Source organism: Schistocerca serialis, chromosome 8 (genome assembly GCF_023864345.2).
Source record: "Schistocerca serialis cubense isolate TAMUIC-IGC-003099 chromosome 8, iqSchSeri2.2, whole genome shotgun sequence".
In the NCBI taxonomy this organism is placed as follows: domain Eukaryota; kingdom Metazoa; phylum Arthropoda; class Insecta; order Orthoptera; family Acrididae; genus Schistocerca; species Schistocerca serialis.
Window position 1 is genome coordinate 484,332,574 of NC_064645.1, and position 16,669 is coordinate 484,349,242.

Sequence of the window (16,669 nt, forward strand, 5' to 3'; positions counted from 1 at the left end):
AGTAATCCTTCAGTGTATAGAATGTTAGGGTTAACAGGTACTTTTTAACTGCTTTCTTGATTAAGATTGTTTTAGCAACTTTTTAATTACTGTAAGTAATTTATTGTACAGTTTTATTCCTTGGTAGAAAATGCTGTTTTGAATTTTATGTTTATTCTTTCTTGATAAATGTAAGTTCAGACAAGATTTTGTTCCATGGTCGTGCACAGTGTGTTCGTACAGTAATTATCAATGTTATTTTTGGTGTGTACTACTGTTTGGTAAGTGCATTCACACAATGCAGGTAAAATCCCCAGTGTTTTGAACAGATCTTTACAGTGAGCTCAACTATTATTTTTGGTTATTACTCCTATGGCCCTTTTCTACAGTTTGAAATTTGTTTTCAAATTTTGTGTATTTGATCCCTAGAAAAGAATGCCCTAGCTGAGAATTGAATGTACTGTTACACACTGATGACAGGACTCAAGGGCATAACATATTGCTGATGTACTGTTTGCAAGTATCTTTTTTTGTTCACACTACTTCAACTGAGAATTGATATTCAGTCCTACAAATTTTGCATTTGTGACTATTGTAACATTGCACAAGCACAATACTAGAATGCCCACAAATCACTGTGCCGTCTGTGCCAGTGTGAGGCAGCCTCTTCAGGCCGGCCATGGAGATGCACGCTGTTTAATTATACACACTCAGAGTATAAGGTTATAATAGTGCACAGTCTGTGGAGGCACCAGCTACATTTAACAGTGTCATTTTCCCTCTTCTAAATCATTATTCCAGTTATCTGTATTTACATACTCTGTTCATTATGCCTTCCACTGCATTTTTATGTTCCCACAACCTCATCATCTTCTGTATCTGAGCACAATTTTTTTTTTTTAATTTATTTATTTTTTTTTTTTTTTTAAGTGTCTTAACATGGGGTATATTTCTTGTCCACAGGTATCGAGTGCGCGGATCTGGTAAATCTGACAGATCCTCATTTACGAGTGTCAATTCTGAGCAGAGAAGTTGGGGGCCGAGCAGTGTTCAGCTGTGCACAGGGCTATGGACTGAGGGGTCCTCATGAAGCTGTCTGCTTGCCCAGTGGTGACTGGACAACCCCAATGCCAACATGTCAAGGTAGTAAAGGAGACAATACAGAATGAAGGCTTGCCCTCTCATGAGCACAGCACAAAACTTTGTGAATGACTTGTGTGCACGAGAATACCACCATGTAGAATGGACATTTGCCCTCGGTGGTAACTTACAAAGCATACTCCATGTGAAAGTGACACGTAAAAATTTAAGTACTGTAATAACATATGCAGCACTTTTTTTGCAGTTTCATCATTACATATGTTAGTCATTCCATTTATTATTTTTTATCTTGCAGCAGGAATGTCCCAGAATTTATCCCTCTAGATTAATTTTTCTGATTATGTATAGCAATCTCAGCTTCATCATTTATGCCATGTTATATTTAATTAAAACAGTCTGTTGCTTTGTTCTTGTTGTCATTCTGTTACTGGCTTCATTGGTGGACAGTGTTATACAAGATATGTCATGAGCTCTCTATGCAGATCAAGTTATACTGTATATAATGTGTATCAAGAAGTACTCAATAATTTTAATTTAGAAACAACAAATCATTCTGTAGAAAACAGCTACAATCCAAAAAGGTAAATACTGAGTGAAAAATCCCTTCAAAATTTCCATGATGGCTTCTTATTACAAAGAAGCAATATGGCAACAAGAATAAGTGTCTAACTGTAGTGTTTGTTTTCAGATGATGTAATTGTGTGATTCACACTTGGACTTACTCGTTTTATTCCAGAGGTACAATGTGATACACCACCAACACCAGAAAATGGATATATTCAAGGATCTGGCCCTTATAAGGCAGGTGATGTTGTGCAGTTCAATTGCAATCCTGAATTTATGATGGAAGGGCAGCCTATAATTGCCTGTCAAGAAAATGGTCGGTGGTCTGGTTCAGTTCCAAAGTGTATGTATAGCCTATACAAATTACACTTACTTGAATGAAACAAGTAGATAACCTTAAAAATATTAAGAGAAACTATGCAGTCACTAACATAGATATGGTAGTCAGTGAGGAATTTTGTAATAAGATGATTGTGGTAGTCAGTGAGGAACTGTGTAGTAAGATAATTGTGATAGTCAGTGAGGAATTGTGTAAGAAGATAATTATAACGACAACACCATAAACACAGGTAGGCGTAAACAAGGAAATTACAGCACTAAAGAGAAAAGGGCATTATTCCCGTAAATGTAAAACCACAAGCAGTCTCCCCTAACGGTACAGTCATTCTTTTTGATCTGACAAATTTTTGTATCATTATTTAAAATCTGATGGCAAACAGATGCAATGATACCTCTATAATATGAATATGACGACGATGAAATATGTTTGCACTGTAATTTTTTCTTCTTTTGGAGATGAATGTAATGATCTTTATGGTTCAATGCACAACATATTCTGTTTTCTGTTCATATAGAGGCTGTGTGATGACATGAAGTTAAAACATAGTAGGCATCTAGTTCAGCCACTTTGTGGACAAAGATAGGAAGTTGGGTGGTAGAATTATTGCACTGATTATGGCGGTCTACTCTGTTCTCTTTTTCATGACAAGAAACAACTACTTGGTTTTACACCACAAACATCAACAAAAATAATGTTGCATATTTACTATACACAGTGATTTAGAAAAATGTTTACAAACTGACGTGGCACATCAGGTGTACATCAAGGATCAGTAATCACATAGGAACCAGGGCTTGCAAAGGCAATCTGGGGCTACTGAATGGCACTACAGTTATTTAGTCACGTGTTATAAATGGATGCCCACTAGAGGAGATGCTCATAAAATCTTGTCCAGATACATCAAGACACATCTGACACTGAAGCTGCAACAATCCTGCCCACTAGGTCCTTGGGTGATGTAACAAGTGTTTTGTACACAAAGTCCTTCAGATACTCCCACAGGAGAAAACGGATTGGGGATAGATTGGATGACCACGATGGCCATGCAGCTGGCCCATCACAGCCAATCCAGCAGCCGGAAAATGTTGCCTGCTGATGTATCCTCACCTGCTGAAGAAATGCACAGGGGCTCTGTCATGTTGAAATTGAATGCGGTGACAAATAGGAATGGGAATATCATTCAGCATATCCGGCAGAACCTTTCACAAGAATATGAGATATGTGCGACCATCAAGTTGGTCTGAGATAATGTACAGTCCAATTAAAAAGCCTCCAGTGATGACAGCCCAAACATAAAGGATAATTTTTCATTGTGAGGCACGCGTTCATGTAGCATGTGGGTTCACATCTGCCCATGTATGCAGGTTGTGAACACTCATTACAGCCTCATCGGTGAAGAAGACACTTGCTGTGAAGCTTTGGTCTGCAGCGGATTCCTGCAGAAACCACTGCACAAATACCATGTATTTGTTGTAGTCCACTGGTTGCAATGCCTGGACGTGTTTCTCATGGCATTTACAACCTCTGGTTCCTACATGATTATTGATCCTTGTTGTATGCGTGGTGTGCCAAGTCAATTTGTAAACATTTTTTTGATTCACCCTGTAAAGACAAACTAAGTATGACTCAGTTTAACTGTTAAAAGTGATGCCTACCAACATTAATTCATCCATTGTAGTGGTACATTAAATGTTTCTCTATTCTTGCAAATATCTGTGTTATCTGTTCTTTCACCCCCTCTTCATCTTTATAATTGTGTACCTCAGATATATGTTTCATATCTTTGAGTCCCTACTTGTGAGACATTGTTTTGATACCCTCTGCCTTTATTACATTCTGCTTCAGCAGCCTGTTTTCAACCTTTCATTTTCTACATAAAAGTGAATTTCAGAGTTCTTTGCCATATGTGTCTTTGTGATCCAAGAGTTTAGAAGCTTTGTTATGTGTGATGTGATTACAGTTAACAACAAACAAATACTAGACAGTCTGACCAGTATTCTAAAGGAAACAGTTTGAGATATAACTCTTCCAGTAATCATAGTTTTCACTTTTCAGAAGAGTGTGTGCTGTTTTGAAACTTCCCAGCAGATAAAAACTGCACACTGAGTTGAGACTTGACCCTTGAACCTTTCACAGGCAATCCTCTACCCTATTGAGCTGCTACATCTGTGAGTAGCTGGATATCAGCTCACACATCGGAACCCAGGAGCGAATGTGTGAAGCCACATTGCAAAAGGGCAGCCTGCAGAAGAGAACATGATACCAAGTGATAGTAGAGCTAAACATGGCTGAGTGGACAAGACTCAGACTTGTGCAAGCCCAAAGCAGCCTATGCAGTAGTGAGGTGCAAAGCAAAAGCTTCACCACAGTTATGTCAACAAGGCAAGAAAAAAAAGAGAGATGTTATCCGAAACACAACCAGAGAGAAGAACCAAGTGCCAAGTGAGATTGCTATTTAACGGTCTGTAGTACAGTAATGATAGTAACCAACAATATTGGACTTGATTACAGAAGTGAAAGATCGTTTGTGGGGCAGCTGTATTTATACCATCCATGATGAACATTATTGGCTGGTGTATTCACATGGTGAGATGGGTGGCATGCTTGCTGTGCGAATGCAACACTGTAGTGATACCTTGCCTTCTAATGAGCTATCCATACGCAATAGTCATTTGTCTTCTGCTGCTAGATAAAGCATTATAGTCTTCAGCAACACAGTGCACATTCATATGTGTCCCTAGGGGTCATATGTAGTCAAGCGCATAACAGGATGATTTCAATTTTTTATTTCTGCATGTCTTTCTGTTCTTGACTAATGGTCAGAGACAGCAACTCCATAAAGATCCTGTAAAAAATAAGAAGAGAGATAATGGGATTAGTTTCTATGTTCAATTATCCCTGATGATCCTGACAGTGGCCATGAAATCAAGACATGTCTGTTACTTGATAGAAAGGCAATGTCCAACCTTGACAATGTTTTGAGGACTAGAGACGTAACTCTAACAACAAAGATTCTCTGTAGTAAGGGCTATGAGCTTTCCATTTGTGATGTATGGATGTGAGACCTGGATCATAAGAAAGGCTAAACATCATAGAATAGACTCCTTTGAAATGTGATGTCAGAGAAAGCTCCTTAGGGTTCCATGGACTGCAAAGAGAATGAATAGGTTAATATCTTAGCAAATACAAACAAGACTGCTTCTTGGCAGGTGTGATACTGAAACAAGAACTGACCTACTTTAGGCACATCATGAGAAGACATGGTTCACTGGCAGAAGCCTTAATGCTATGGAAGACAAAAGGCACAGGAAAGAGAGGACAGCAAAGGATGAGATGATTTGATGGCATCACAGAAGTAATGGATTCTGACCTGGGAAAGTCTTTGGGAAATAGTGCAGTCACACAGAGTCAGAATCCACTAAACAACTAGAGAGACAGAGAGAACAAATAGGCCACCATATCATAACAAAACAAAAATAATATGAAATACACAGTCAGTCTTCCTCAAAATTCAATATAATACATTAAATAGCTCAGCATATGCAATGTGTAATTTGTCAGATGCCATGAATATGGAAACCAGAATGATAATGTATAACTGTTATTTTGAGTTGGTTATTCATTATTGCATAACCTTCCAGGGGAATTCAATAAATGTCATCTGACTACTAGTATTCCAAAATAAAATAATTATGAACATGTGGATCACTAAGCAAAGGGTGCTGACATCATGTCATGAATTGTTAAAGGATTTGAAAATAATACCCATTTGTTCCTTGTACTTTTGTGAGGTATTGATCTTCTTGCAGAAAAAGCAACAGACTCTCGAAACATATAATTTTCATCACAGTTACAACATTCTTCACAGTAAAAATTTTAAACTTCCAACATATTTTTTTAAAAAATTCTATAGCCAAACACCACATACACTGCACATCACACACCATGGACCACACACCACACCATAAATTTTTTTTACAGCACACCAAAAACCACAAACCACACCAGACACCACACGACACCTCATAATAGACAACATTATACAGAATTCTTCATTCATTCTCATGAATGGAGAGCAGTACAAATTACAAAAATATTCTAATAACACAGGGCATAAGGTATCAAGTCAAGGTGGGAAGGACATTGTTAAAAATACCAAAGTTGTTTTATTGCTAAGTATTCATCAGAGGCCTAACAGAGGAGGACTACTCGTAATGTTCTTCATACTACTTTGGAGAGCCTTCTCATTTGTGTTATTGATATCAGTTTTAGTTGTGTGACTGAGATTGTGGTCCATGCTATTTACCACAACCAATATAATTATTGTACAATAATTTTTTACCAGATGCAGCTTGTATATTCAATACAAGGGAAGGTTTCGAATCTGTTACCACGGTGGTGAAATTTTTGGGGTCCTGCAAGCTATACTGATTCTTTGTCCCCTTCAATTATATCTCAAAATACTAATTTTTATTAGTTCTTTGTATTACACATAAGAGAAAAAAACTGTCAAATTGAATCACGAGCAACAAAAATAAACTTGGAAAATCCAGGATGGAAAAATGACAATATTATGAAAAGGATGGGTTTACTAATCAGTTGTAGACTGGTACAACAAAAAGACAGATCTGGTCTGAGCAGCCAGAGACAGTGGTCATGTTTGTGTGAGTTGCATTTGTCTGAATGTGCGTGCTTGTATGTTGTCTAGTTCAGAAGAAGACCTTTTGGCCATAAGTGTACTTGTTTAGCAGTCTTTTAGTTGTGCCTGTGTGCGACCCAACAACTCCACTATATTGTGAGTAGCAATCTGTCCTTTTCATAATAGTGTCAGAAATAAACTTGACTAGAACAGAATAGAAGTTTATTGTTTCATAACGTACAATTTCAAGTCATTAACTTAATTTTCAGGAGACTCATCAAAACACAAAAATTGGTTTACAATTTTTCTTGTAATATCTTTAATGTAATATACTGTACTGGATATGTAATTAATATGTAACTAATATTTTTTTCTTAATAAATAAAAAACTTTTAAAAATTAATACTTCTAAGTACTTGATCTCTCTTGTTCAAATTTTCAGGTTGTCCTTCACGATTTCTTCTACTTTTTTTTTTTAGCCTTCTGGAAGCTCACAAAGAACTGTACCAATTAGAAGCCACACTCCCAAATCTCTGCTACATGGAGTTAACCAATATTTAGAGGCACTATCTAACGTCTACTATCCATTTGTAAAACATCATCCAGAGTCAACAGTTCTAAAAATGTTGACTGGCATTGTTTAAATTCAGTTGGAAAATATCTGAAATGCTTCTTGCTAATTTCAGTCCTGTAGTAAATTTCTGAGACCTTATATATACCAGAAAGTGCTGTTTATAGTAATAGTTTGTGTAAGAATGAATACAGGCTGCTGTTTAAATTAAAGGTAACAGGCTACAGTGTAATAAATAACTATCTTTTGGGGTGCATTTGCCTCAGAGCCTTTACCTATGTGTTAAATCTGTTCTTTACTGAGAGAAGCTGAATCATAGTTGACTTTGCTGATTCCAGCACTTTGATTAGAACATCTAGTTCAGTTTCCTGGTAATTATCACCAAAATATCAAAGACTTCTGTATCAGTTCCTACGTTTCCCCTGTGATAATACTAAGGAATAAGACCTGTTTGGGCTTCTTATCAATGTTATTCCCATCTTTGATTTATACCTTATGCCATGTATTGTCAGTTCAGTTTTGAAATTCCTTCTGCACACCACTCATAATGGAATAAGGAAATTGTGAAGTTCTGTGCTACAGTTGTAAACAAATTTTGGCATGAAATTTGTAGAGATCTGCAAAGTACAGATAGAGATACATTCGAAGAAAAAGAAGAAAATGATGCACCATTAAGGAATTATCATAATTCAAGGGAAATTGGTAGGTGTGTTGTACATGTACGGACAAACAAATGATTACAATTTCAGAAAAATTGAATGATGTATTCAAGAGAAAGAGATTCACAAATCAAGCAAGTCAATAATAAGTTGATCCCCCTCTGGCCCTTATGCAAACAGCTATTTGGCTTGAAATTGAGTTATTTGATGTCATCCTGAGGGATATTGTGTCAAATTCTGTCCAATTGGCCCATTAGATCATCAAAATGCTGAGCTGATTAGAGGGCCCTGCCCATAATGCTCCGAACATTCTTGATAGGGGGCAGGTCCAGTGACCTGGCTGGCTAAGATAGGGTTTGCAAGCATGAAGACAGGCAGTTGAAACTCTCACCATGTGGGTGGGCATTATCTTGCTGAAATGTAAGCCCAGTATGGCTTGCCATCAAGGACAACTAAATGGAGCCTAGAATATTGTCGACATATTGATGTGGTGTAAGGGTGCTGTGAATGACAACCAAAGGGGTCCTTTTATGAAAAGAAATGGCACCCAAGACCATCACTACAGGTTGTGCGGCCATATGGCAGGCAACAGTGAGGTTGGTATCCCACCACTGTCCAGGGCATCTCCAGACATGCCTTCACTGGTCATCGGGACTAAATTCTAAGCACAACTCATTACTGAAGATAATTCTACCCCAGTCAGTGAGATTCTAGGGCGAACTGTGTCTGGAGATGCCCCAGACAGTGATGAGAAACCAACCTGACTGTTACCCACCTTACAGCTCAACAACCAGGAGTGACGGTTATTTCTTTTCATAGTAGGAACCGTCTGGTTGTCATCAGTGGTACCTTTACAGTACAAAAGTATATCGATGATTTTCTAAGCCATGCTTTGCTGCCATTCGTGGTGAGCTACCCTACTGCTTGTCTTCATGCCTGCCAAACCCTATCTTGGCTAGCAAGGTCACTGGATCTGTCCCCTGTTGAAAATGTTTGGAGCATTCTGTGCAGGACCCTCTAACCAGCTCAGCATTTTGATGATCTAACATGCCAATTGGACAAAATCTGAGGTGGTGTCCCTCAGGAGGAGATCCAGCAACTCCTGTAAATCAATTCTGAACCAGATAACTGCCTGACTTGCTCAGTGTGTGATGCCCTTTCTCTTGAATAAATTATCCAATTTTTCTAAAACTGTAATAATTTGTTTGTCTCTATAGTACATCACATCTATTGATTTTTTTGTGGTGCATCATCATCTTTTTTTATTATTTTTTTATTTATTTTGAGTGTCTATAACTTGTCTGTTTGTTCAAGTCTTAATCAGTTTTATTTGTTTGTTTTTACATTTAGAAAATGTTGCCCAGCTTTTACCATTTTAATTTTAGGATCCTTTCCTTAAAATGAAGATACTTCACATCAGTGGCAGTTTGCTATCATCAATCGTACTTGGTTACTGGAATTAACTAATTTGTAATAAAGGCAGAATCATTTCTTGTGTTACTGTGGTAGTGAATTCTCCAATGTTTTAAATCCAAGGAGACAAATGCAGAATAAATATACACTTCCTTCACAGTTTAAACTTGTCACATTGTGTTCATAGCCCAAGTCATTCTAACCATCTAATGATGAGTTATATAAGTTTTCCCCTTCTGTTTGAAAAATTCTTCAGTTTCCTTGTATTATGTTGCAGGTGTCCAAGCCTGTTCTTACCCAGGGACAACAATTAGTGGAAGAATGTCAGCTGTTAAGTTCTACTACAAAATTGGAGAGACAATTACATTCACCTGTGATGCAGATTTAGAGCTCCGTGGAGCACCCATGCTACGATGTCTACGAAATGGCAAGTGGTCCAATGCTATACCAACATGTGTTTCGAAGACCAGTTAATTTACTGTGAATGTAGATGATACGAATATGAAATACTATAAGTTTTGATAATGATGTAGAAGAACAAAAATTATTTCTGTTGTTGACATTTTTGATCAGCAATGGTCAACACAGTGGGACATCTATAAATTATGAATATATTTTCATGGTGATCAATAAAGAAGAAATTTGTTTAGAATTTATGCATTGTTGGAAAATGTTGAACATTGTAAAGAGAAGGAGGAAACAAAAGTAGTAATTAAGTAGACAGGAGGCCTTAAATTGTGTTCTTTCATACCCTTATCTGCTTAGCTTATAGAAGTAAAACATTTTTTTACACATGCAAGTAATGTTATTACTTTAAAAAGTATATGTAATGTTTATAGAAGACTAATGAACCAGTTATTTCAAGTGTGAGATAGCTTGAATGTTATTTTTGTAAAATTATTATTGAAAATGGAATGAATATGGCTGGCTTCTAAACTGACATTCTCTTTGACCAATACTAGCAAAATTGGACTTTTGACACACACGTACACACACACACACACAGTTGGAATTAAAAACACAGAACATATTGACAGAATTATTTTCCACTTTTCTTACCTCACATTAGTAGAGAGTATTCTCTTAAAGAAAACTAAACTATATAATGTGAGCATTCTACTCTCAAATATTTGACATATTCCTCCTGTATATCTTCTATCTTCCACTTAAGTGGAATCATTTCTACAGAACTTAATGTAGCTTTCAAGCTACTGGCTGGAATCATTTTCTTGTATTCTTACACTACTGTGACATAATCTTGAAACCCATCTGCAGTTAAAAAATATATGGGAGTGCAAACACATATTTGTGAAGTTATTTGTTTGCTAGTTTTGCATACGTTTAGAAGACCAGACATATATATAAAAATAATGTAGATCATAAGACAGCCAAAAATGAATTTGTATTTTTGTTTTTGGAAATGTTTTTATTGTGTAGTCTAATGAAATGTATTCTAATTTATATGCTAAGTTTTATAAGAGCTTTGTAAAATTCTTTGGATATTTGAGTACTGTTGGCCTACAAAATAATGCTAATTTATAGTGAAAGTGTTTAAAATTTTATGAAGAGAGTTATGCATAAAATGTGAAGTGCCAAAACAGTTATGTGCCAGAAATTTTATGTCCTACTAGTATTTATGATATTCATTACAATAAATGGATTATTTGACAATAATTAGTTATACTTCTCGTATCTAAGATAGCAGGATAGTGAAAACTCAATGAATTATGTATGCAAAAGTGGATGTTATGTGAAAAAAATGAAACACAGGTTGAATGTTTGCACTACATTAATCACATAACTGATTTTGTATTTTTTGTTACTTTTTCTATTGCTCAGCTGTTCATTGTAATTCACCTTAATACTTGCATACAATCTCATAAAGTGCATATCATTCACGAGCTGAAATAACATAGCTCTTCATCAACACTGAAATGCATACATAATCTAGTGCTATGCTAGGAACTTTTGTTAAACAACCAAGACAAGAAACAAAGTATGACAGTATGTAGTGACTCAAATTCACCAAAATAGAAATCTCAGTAGCTGCTAAGAGCAGTAATCTTGCTGCCTTGATTTAACTAACAAAGGCGCCAAGACAAAAGCAACTTCCACTGATATCACTGTCTAAATTTTTCTTAATTATTTCTAAGAGTGTATTTCTTGCATGCATATGTTTCTTCTGTCTCCTACTATGGAGTTAGGAGGCACTGTGGTAAGGCGTTGGACTCATTTAAAGGACACAGTTTCAAATCCCTGTCCATCGATCCAGATTTAGATTTTTCATTTTTTCTCTAAATTTCTTATGGCAAATACTGGGATAGTTATGACAGGACATGCCTTACTTTCTTCCCCACCAAACTGAGCTCAAGCTTCATCTCTAATGACCATGTTGTTAACAGGATGTTAAATCCTAATTTTGCTTCCTTGTCCCTCATGATCAGGGGCACTATTTACAGTACAAAAACACAGTAGGCATGAACTGAAACAGTCTTAACTTGCAAATAAATAACATAATACATAATTCAATGTAATTAAAGACACATGTAGCTATTTTTGGTCCAGAGTGGAAAGCAATACAAAGCATCAAGTATTCTATAGCTTGCAAAAACAGAAGCCTGCTTCTGCTAGAGATAAACAGAGGAAGTGTGATGTTGAGATGCTAAAGATAATGTTAATAACACCAGAAATTTAGTGAGATGCACCTTCATCCACATTGTACACATCACCATTTCTTTTACTGTGTCTCAAAAAATAGAATAAAGAACCTGTGTTTGTAACACTGTAATACTTCAGAATCTCTTCTTTAACACTAATCAATTCATGAAGAAAGTCTTGGTTATAATTGTTTTTATCACTTTGTCTTCGTAATGGTGAGACTAAAATTAATAGCTACATTTTGTAACTTAATCTCTTTTTCAGGAAATAGTGAGATTAAACAGCATATTTCTTTTTTAAATAGTTGCTTCATGATAACTGGACATCTCAGTTGTGTCATAATTTTTTGGAAATGGGACCAGAATTTCTCACAACAACATTATTTTATAAAATGTTCTCAGTCTTCTGGCCATGTAAAATTACAGTAATTTTAATGTTGTTTTGCATGTAGTGTACACTGCATATTTGCACATACACTACAACAATACTTCTGTTAACAGACCAGGAATCTTCCAGAGCAGTTATTGTAACCCTTCTTTTCATTTCATAAAGACATCACAATAATATAATACCAATCATAGCATTATTTATACAACTTTGCAAAAACTGCTTCTTTGACGGTATATGCAAATTATGTTTCATTATCAAGAGTTGTTTTTCTCTTGTGTGTACTATAATGTCTAAAGCACCCATGTGGAAGAGATATTTCACAACCGGAACAGTCCAAAATTGTGTTTTCTTTATCACCTGGTACCAATTTCACTGAGAATGGTTACATATCACATCAAAACAAATTAATCCATAAACTGAAAAAAAAACATTTATATCCTCAAGGTGTTGATTCTCATTGTGAATACTCCAAGTGTTGTGTCTTACAAAGGCTCTCAGCAACTCTCACATTTGCTGTAAGACACACGTTTCTTGTGCAGTATTCCAAAAGGTATTTGGAAATTTTGTATGCTCATCAAATAAATAACTGCATGTGGAACACAGAGAGATGAATTATCTGCTGTGGACGTGCAGTCTTTTGTGTCTTACTTGTTTTTTGTGAGGATGACATTTCCTTGTAACAAAGTAGACTATTATCTTTGAGGAATCAAAAATTATTATGAAATGCTTAAAATGTGACAAGAGAAGAAATTTTGAAATGAAATTCATAAGGAAAGACAACTAAACAAAATTTCGCGTTGTATTCATTTGATAAAATATGTAGAAATGGGAAAAAAATTGTATTTGAGGAGGCACAATTCAAATTTGATAGGAAATAGATTATTTACAGGAGAGTCTGATATTAAAATAGTTCATAAAAATATTGCAGACATGTCTTTTACTATTTTGCTTCTATATAATGATCATAATGGATTTTAAGCTCTGTCCCTGTGCTTGAAGACAAGAATAATTAATTGAATCTGAGCTTTTGCAGTACATAATATTGGTTTTTACCAAAACTTTGTGCTGTAGAAATATGGTTGAGGTTATTAATTTTACGTGATGCTAAAGTCAATGAATGCATTTTAAAACTGTAGGGCATGTTCTTACAGGAAGTATTTATTTTTGGAAATTTCTGATGACCACTCGCGTCGAAGTCGAATTGGTCAATTCATAAATATACAAATCTTATCCCTGTATTCCATTATTTTCATACTTTAATATGAATAATGAAAATTAACCATCATTCAGTTCTAGTAATTGTGATTCACTCTTTGCTCTGGTATCATGTTGAATGTAAATGGTCGTGTTTAAATAACATGGTGGATGATTATCCCTAGAATCACATATACAGTTTAATATTTTATTGATTAGATTCAAATGTGCTAAATTCTAGATATTATGTTAGTTATGTAACATATCAGCAATTAATCCTTTAATGATATTAAGATTTGAAGTGTGATGATTATCTGAAATGAAAACACCAATTACACTTTACAATAGTAATAGTTTGAGATTGTATGTTACTAATGGTATTCGGGTGATGATACATATTTCTGTACTTTCTGAAGATTCATACCTCTTTCTTCAAACTACATTGTTTCTGATAGATCGAATTAGCAGTGGAATATCTTTTAAAAATAATGAATAAGGCATATTCATTGTGATGGTATGGAAACAAACTGATAGAATGTGAATTCTCGTAAGGAAAACAGCTGTGATCCTATGTGAATAGAAAATAAATACAGAAAATTGTATGCCAACCTTATTTATGTGCTCATACAAATAGAAGAACCAAAAACCCATTTTGCATTTATTTATATTTGGCAACATAAAGAATAACATCTGAAAATATTATGTGAGATTCAAACAAAAAGAGTATTTAGTGTAATTAGTTGTAAGCATAAGTTTTTGCTTTCACTTATGTATCAGCTCTGCAACTGAGAACTGTTGAAGCCAGTATTGTCAGATTCCATTTTATTGTTTAAGTTTTAAACAAATGAGAAGTCACTTAAACATGAAACGCACAAATTGTCAACGAACATGCTGTTCTCTTCATTGACTGTCCAATGAGTATTCAAGAATAATTCAATGTGCCAATTATTCCAGTATTATTCAGTCTTGTCTTATTTTGTATTAATCAATCCCTAATACATGGTACCTTGTATATCTGAACATATCCAAGTATGTATTTTAAACTCTTTGAATGACATGTAAATAATTTGAAGATATATTCCTGTGAAGATGTAACAGTGCCAATGTTATCTCATAAACCATTTACTGTATATATGTATATTTACTCCAATGTACAAAGCATGCATGGCAGCAAGTACTTTTGATAAATTTGTGTGATAATTAGTGAGGAAATATTGGTAAATGTGGAATAAGCTAAGCTAATGCAAGAATTAGTTTTCTATAGTACTTTTATTTACTTAATTAGTAAAGTAAAACACATGACATTAATTTGTGTATTCTGTATGACTGAACATATGTTTAAGACAAGGAAGTGAATTGTTACTACAGTTATAAAATGAGTATCAAATTGCCTATTATTTCATGTCTTCCAAAATAAAAGATTGTTTCCAACAAAACCTGCTTGAGTATAAATGTAACTGCTTTGAGAAATTCATGGGATAATTTGTTCCATAATTTCTGTTGGGGAAGCAGTATTAAAATCCACACTAAGGATCTTGTAACATACTGCTTCTTTCAACAAGTGTTAATCAGCAAGTGAAGGACTGCTCTATTAACAGACTGGAACTGTATTCAGAAGGTTTGTGAATATGATTCATCCTGTTGATGTTGGGTTATGTATCTGCAGACTGCTCTGAATCTTCTTGTTTCACACCTCCTTTAAGCCAGAAACAATGATTCGTCTGTCTCTGAGAATATGGACCTTGCCTGATACCTAAGTTCTGTGTTATTAAGCAGAAGTAAGTTCCAGTGACTGACAAACTGATGTAGAACCAAAAATTTTTTGGGATACAAACTTTTTGTGTTAATAAATAACATGCACTGAGATTACATTTTAGTAGGCCTACATAAGTCATGCCAAGAAAGATAGCTTCAGAAATGTGAAGCGAGGAAAGGAAACAAATGCAAATTAATACATTCTTAGACAATAGCTTGTAACATTGTGATAAATTTCACTTTTTCCAGCTTTCTCAAAAATATTTGAAAAGGTTGTGTTCAAGTGTCTCCTTAAGCATCTGACTGTGAATAACATATTGTCCAAATCACTGTTTGGATTTCGTAAGGGTTCTGATATAGAGAAAGCTATTTGCACTTACAGTGAGAATGTGCTTAACTCGTTAGATAATAAATTAGAGGCTACTGGCATTTTCTGTGACCTATCAAAAGCCTTTTGCTGTGTGAACTACAGCATTCTCTTAAGTAAATTAGAATATTAAGGTGACTGGCAATGCTGCGAAATGGTTTGAGCCTTATCTATCTAACAAGGAAACAAAGGGTGTCATTGTGAAATACCTGTTAGTTTTCATTTGACTGGGAATTAATTACATGTAGTGTTCCCTTAGGTTCCATCTTGGTTCAATTTCTTTTTCTTGTGTACATTAATGAGCTCTCATCCGTTACATTGCCAGATGCTAAGTTTGTTTTGTTTGCAGGTGATACAAACATTACAATAAGCAGCAAGTCAAGTACATATTTACAAATAGCTGCTAATCAAATTTTTTCCTGGCATTAATAAGAGGTTTAAAGCTAATTCACTGTCATTAAACTTTGAGAAGACCCACTATATGCCATTCAGAACCTGTAAGAGATTTCCCCCTGGAACATATGAAGACATGCAGATCAAAGAGGTTGACTGTGTTAAATTTCTGGGGTTACAACCGGATAATGAATTCAGGTGGGAAGGGCGTACCACAGAACTGCTTAAGTGCCAAACAAGTCTGTATTTGCAGTGAGAATGGTGTCAGATGTAGGAATGTAAATATAAAATACTTGCATACTTTGATTACTTTCATTCTATTATGTCATAGGGGATCATATTCTGGGGCAACTTATCAAACTGAGCCAAAGTTTTTAGTGTGCAAATACATGTGATAAGAATCATTTGTGGTGTAAATTCAAGAACATGGAGAAACCTGTTCAAGGAACTTTGAATTCTAACCAGTCCTTCTCAGTATATGTATTCCTTAATCAGATTTGTTGCAAGTAATACATCTCTGTTTCGAACCAATAGCTCAATACATAGTACCAATACTAGGAATAAGAACAATCTACTTAAAGACCTTAAATCACTTACCTTGGTCCAAGGAGCAGTCCAATATTCAGGAACACACATTTTCAATAAA

At 35.2% G+C, this 16,669-nt stretch overlaps 1 protein-coding gene across 1 annotated transcript in view; it reads left to right on the forward strand.

The window, feature by feature from the left end:
• Window positions 1-10,638, forward strand: part of LOC126417086 (uncharacterized) — a 206,759-nt gene extending 196,121 nt beyond the window's left edge. Inside the window, exons 19-21 of the mRNA XM_050084980.1 lie at window positions 943-1,122; window positions 1,817-1,987; window positions 9,544-10,638. Of these exons, the coding sequence (XP_049940937.1) occupies window positions 943-1,122; window positions 1,817-1,987; window positions 9,544-9,740 (548 nt within the window). The 3' untranslated portion in view covers window positions 9,741-10,638. The remainder of the gene's footprint in view (window positions 1-942; window positions 1,123-1,816; window positions 1,988-9,543) is intronic.
• The last annotated feature ends 6,031 nt before the right edge of the window (window positions 10,639-16,669 follow it).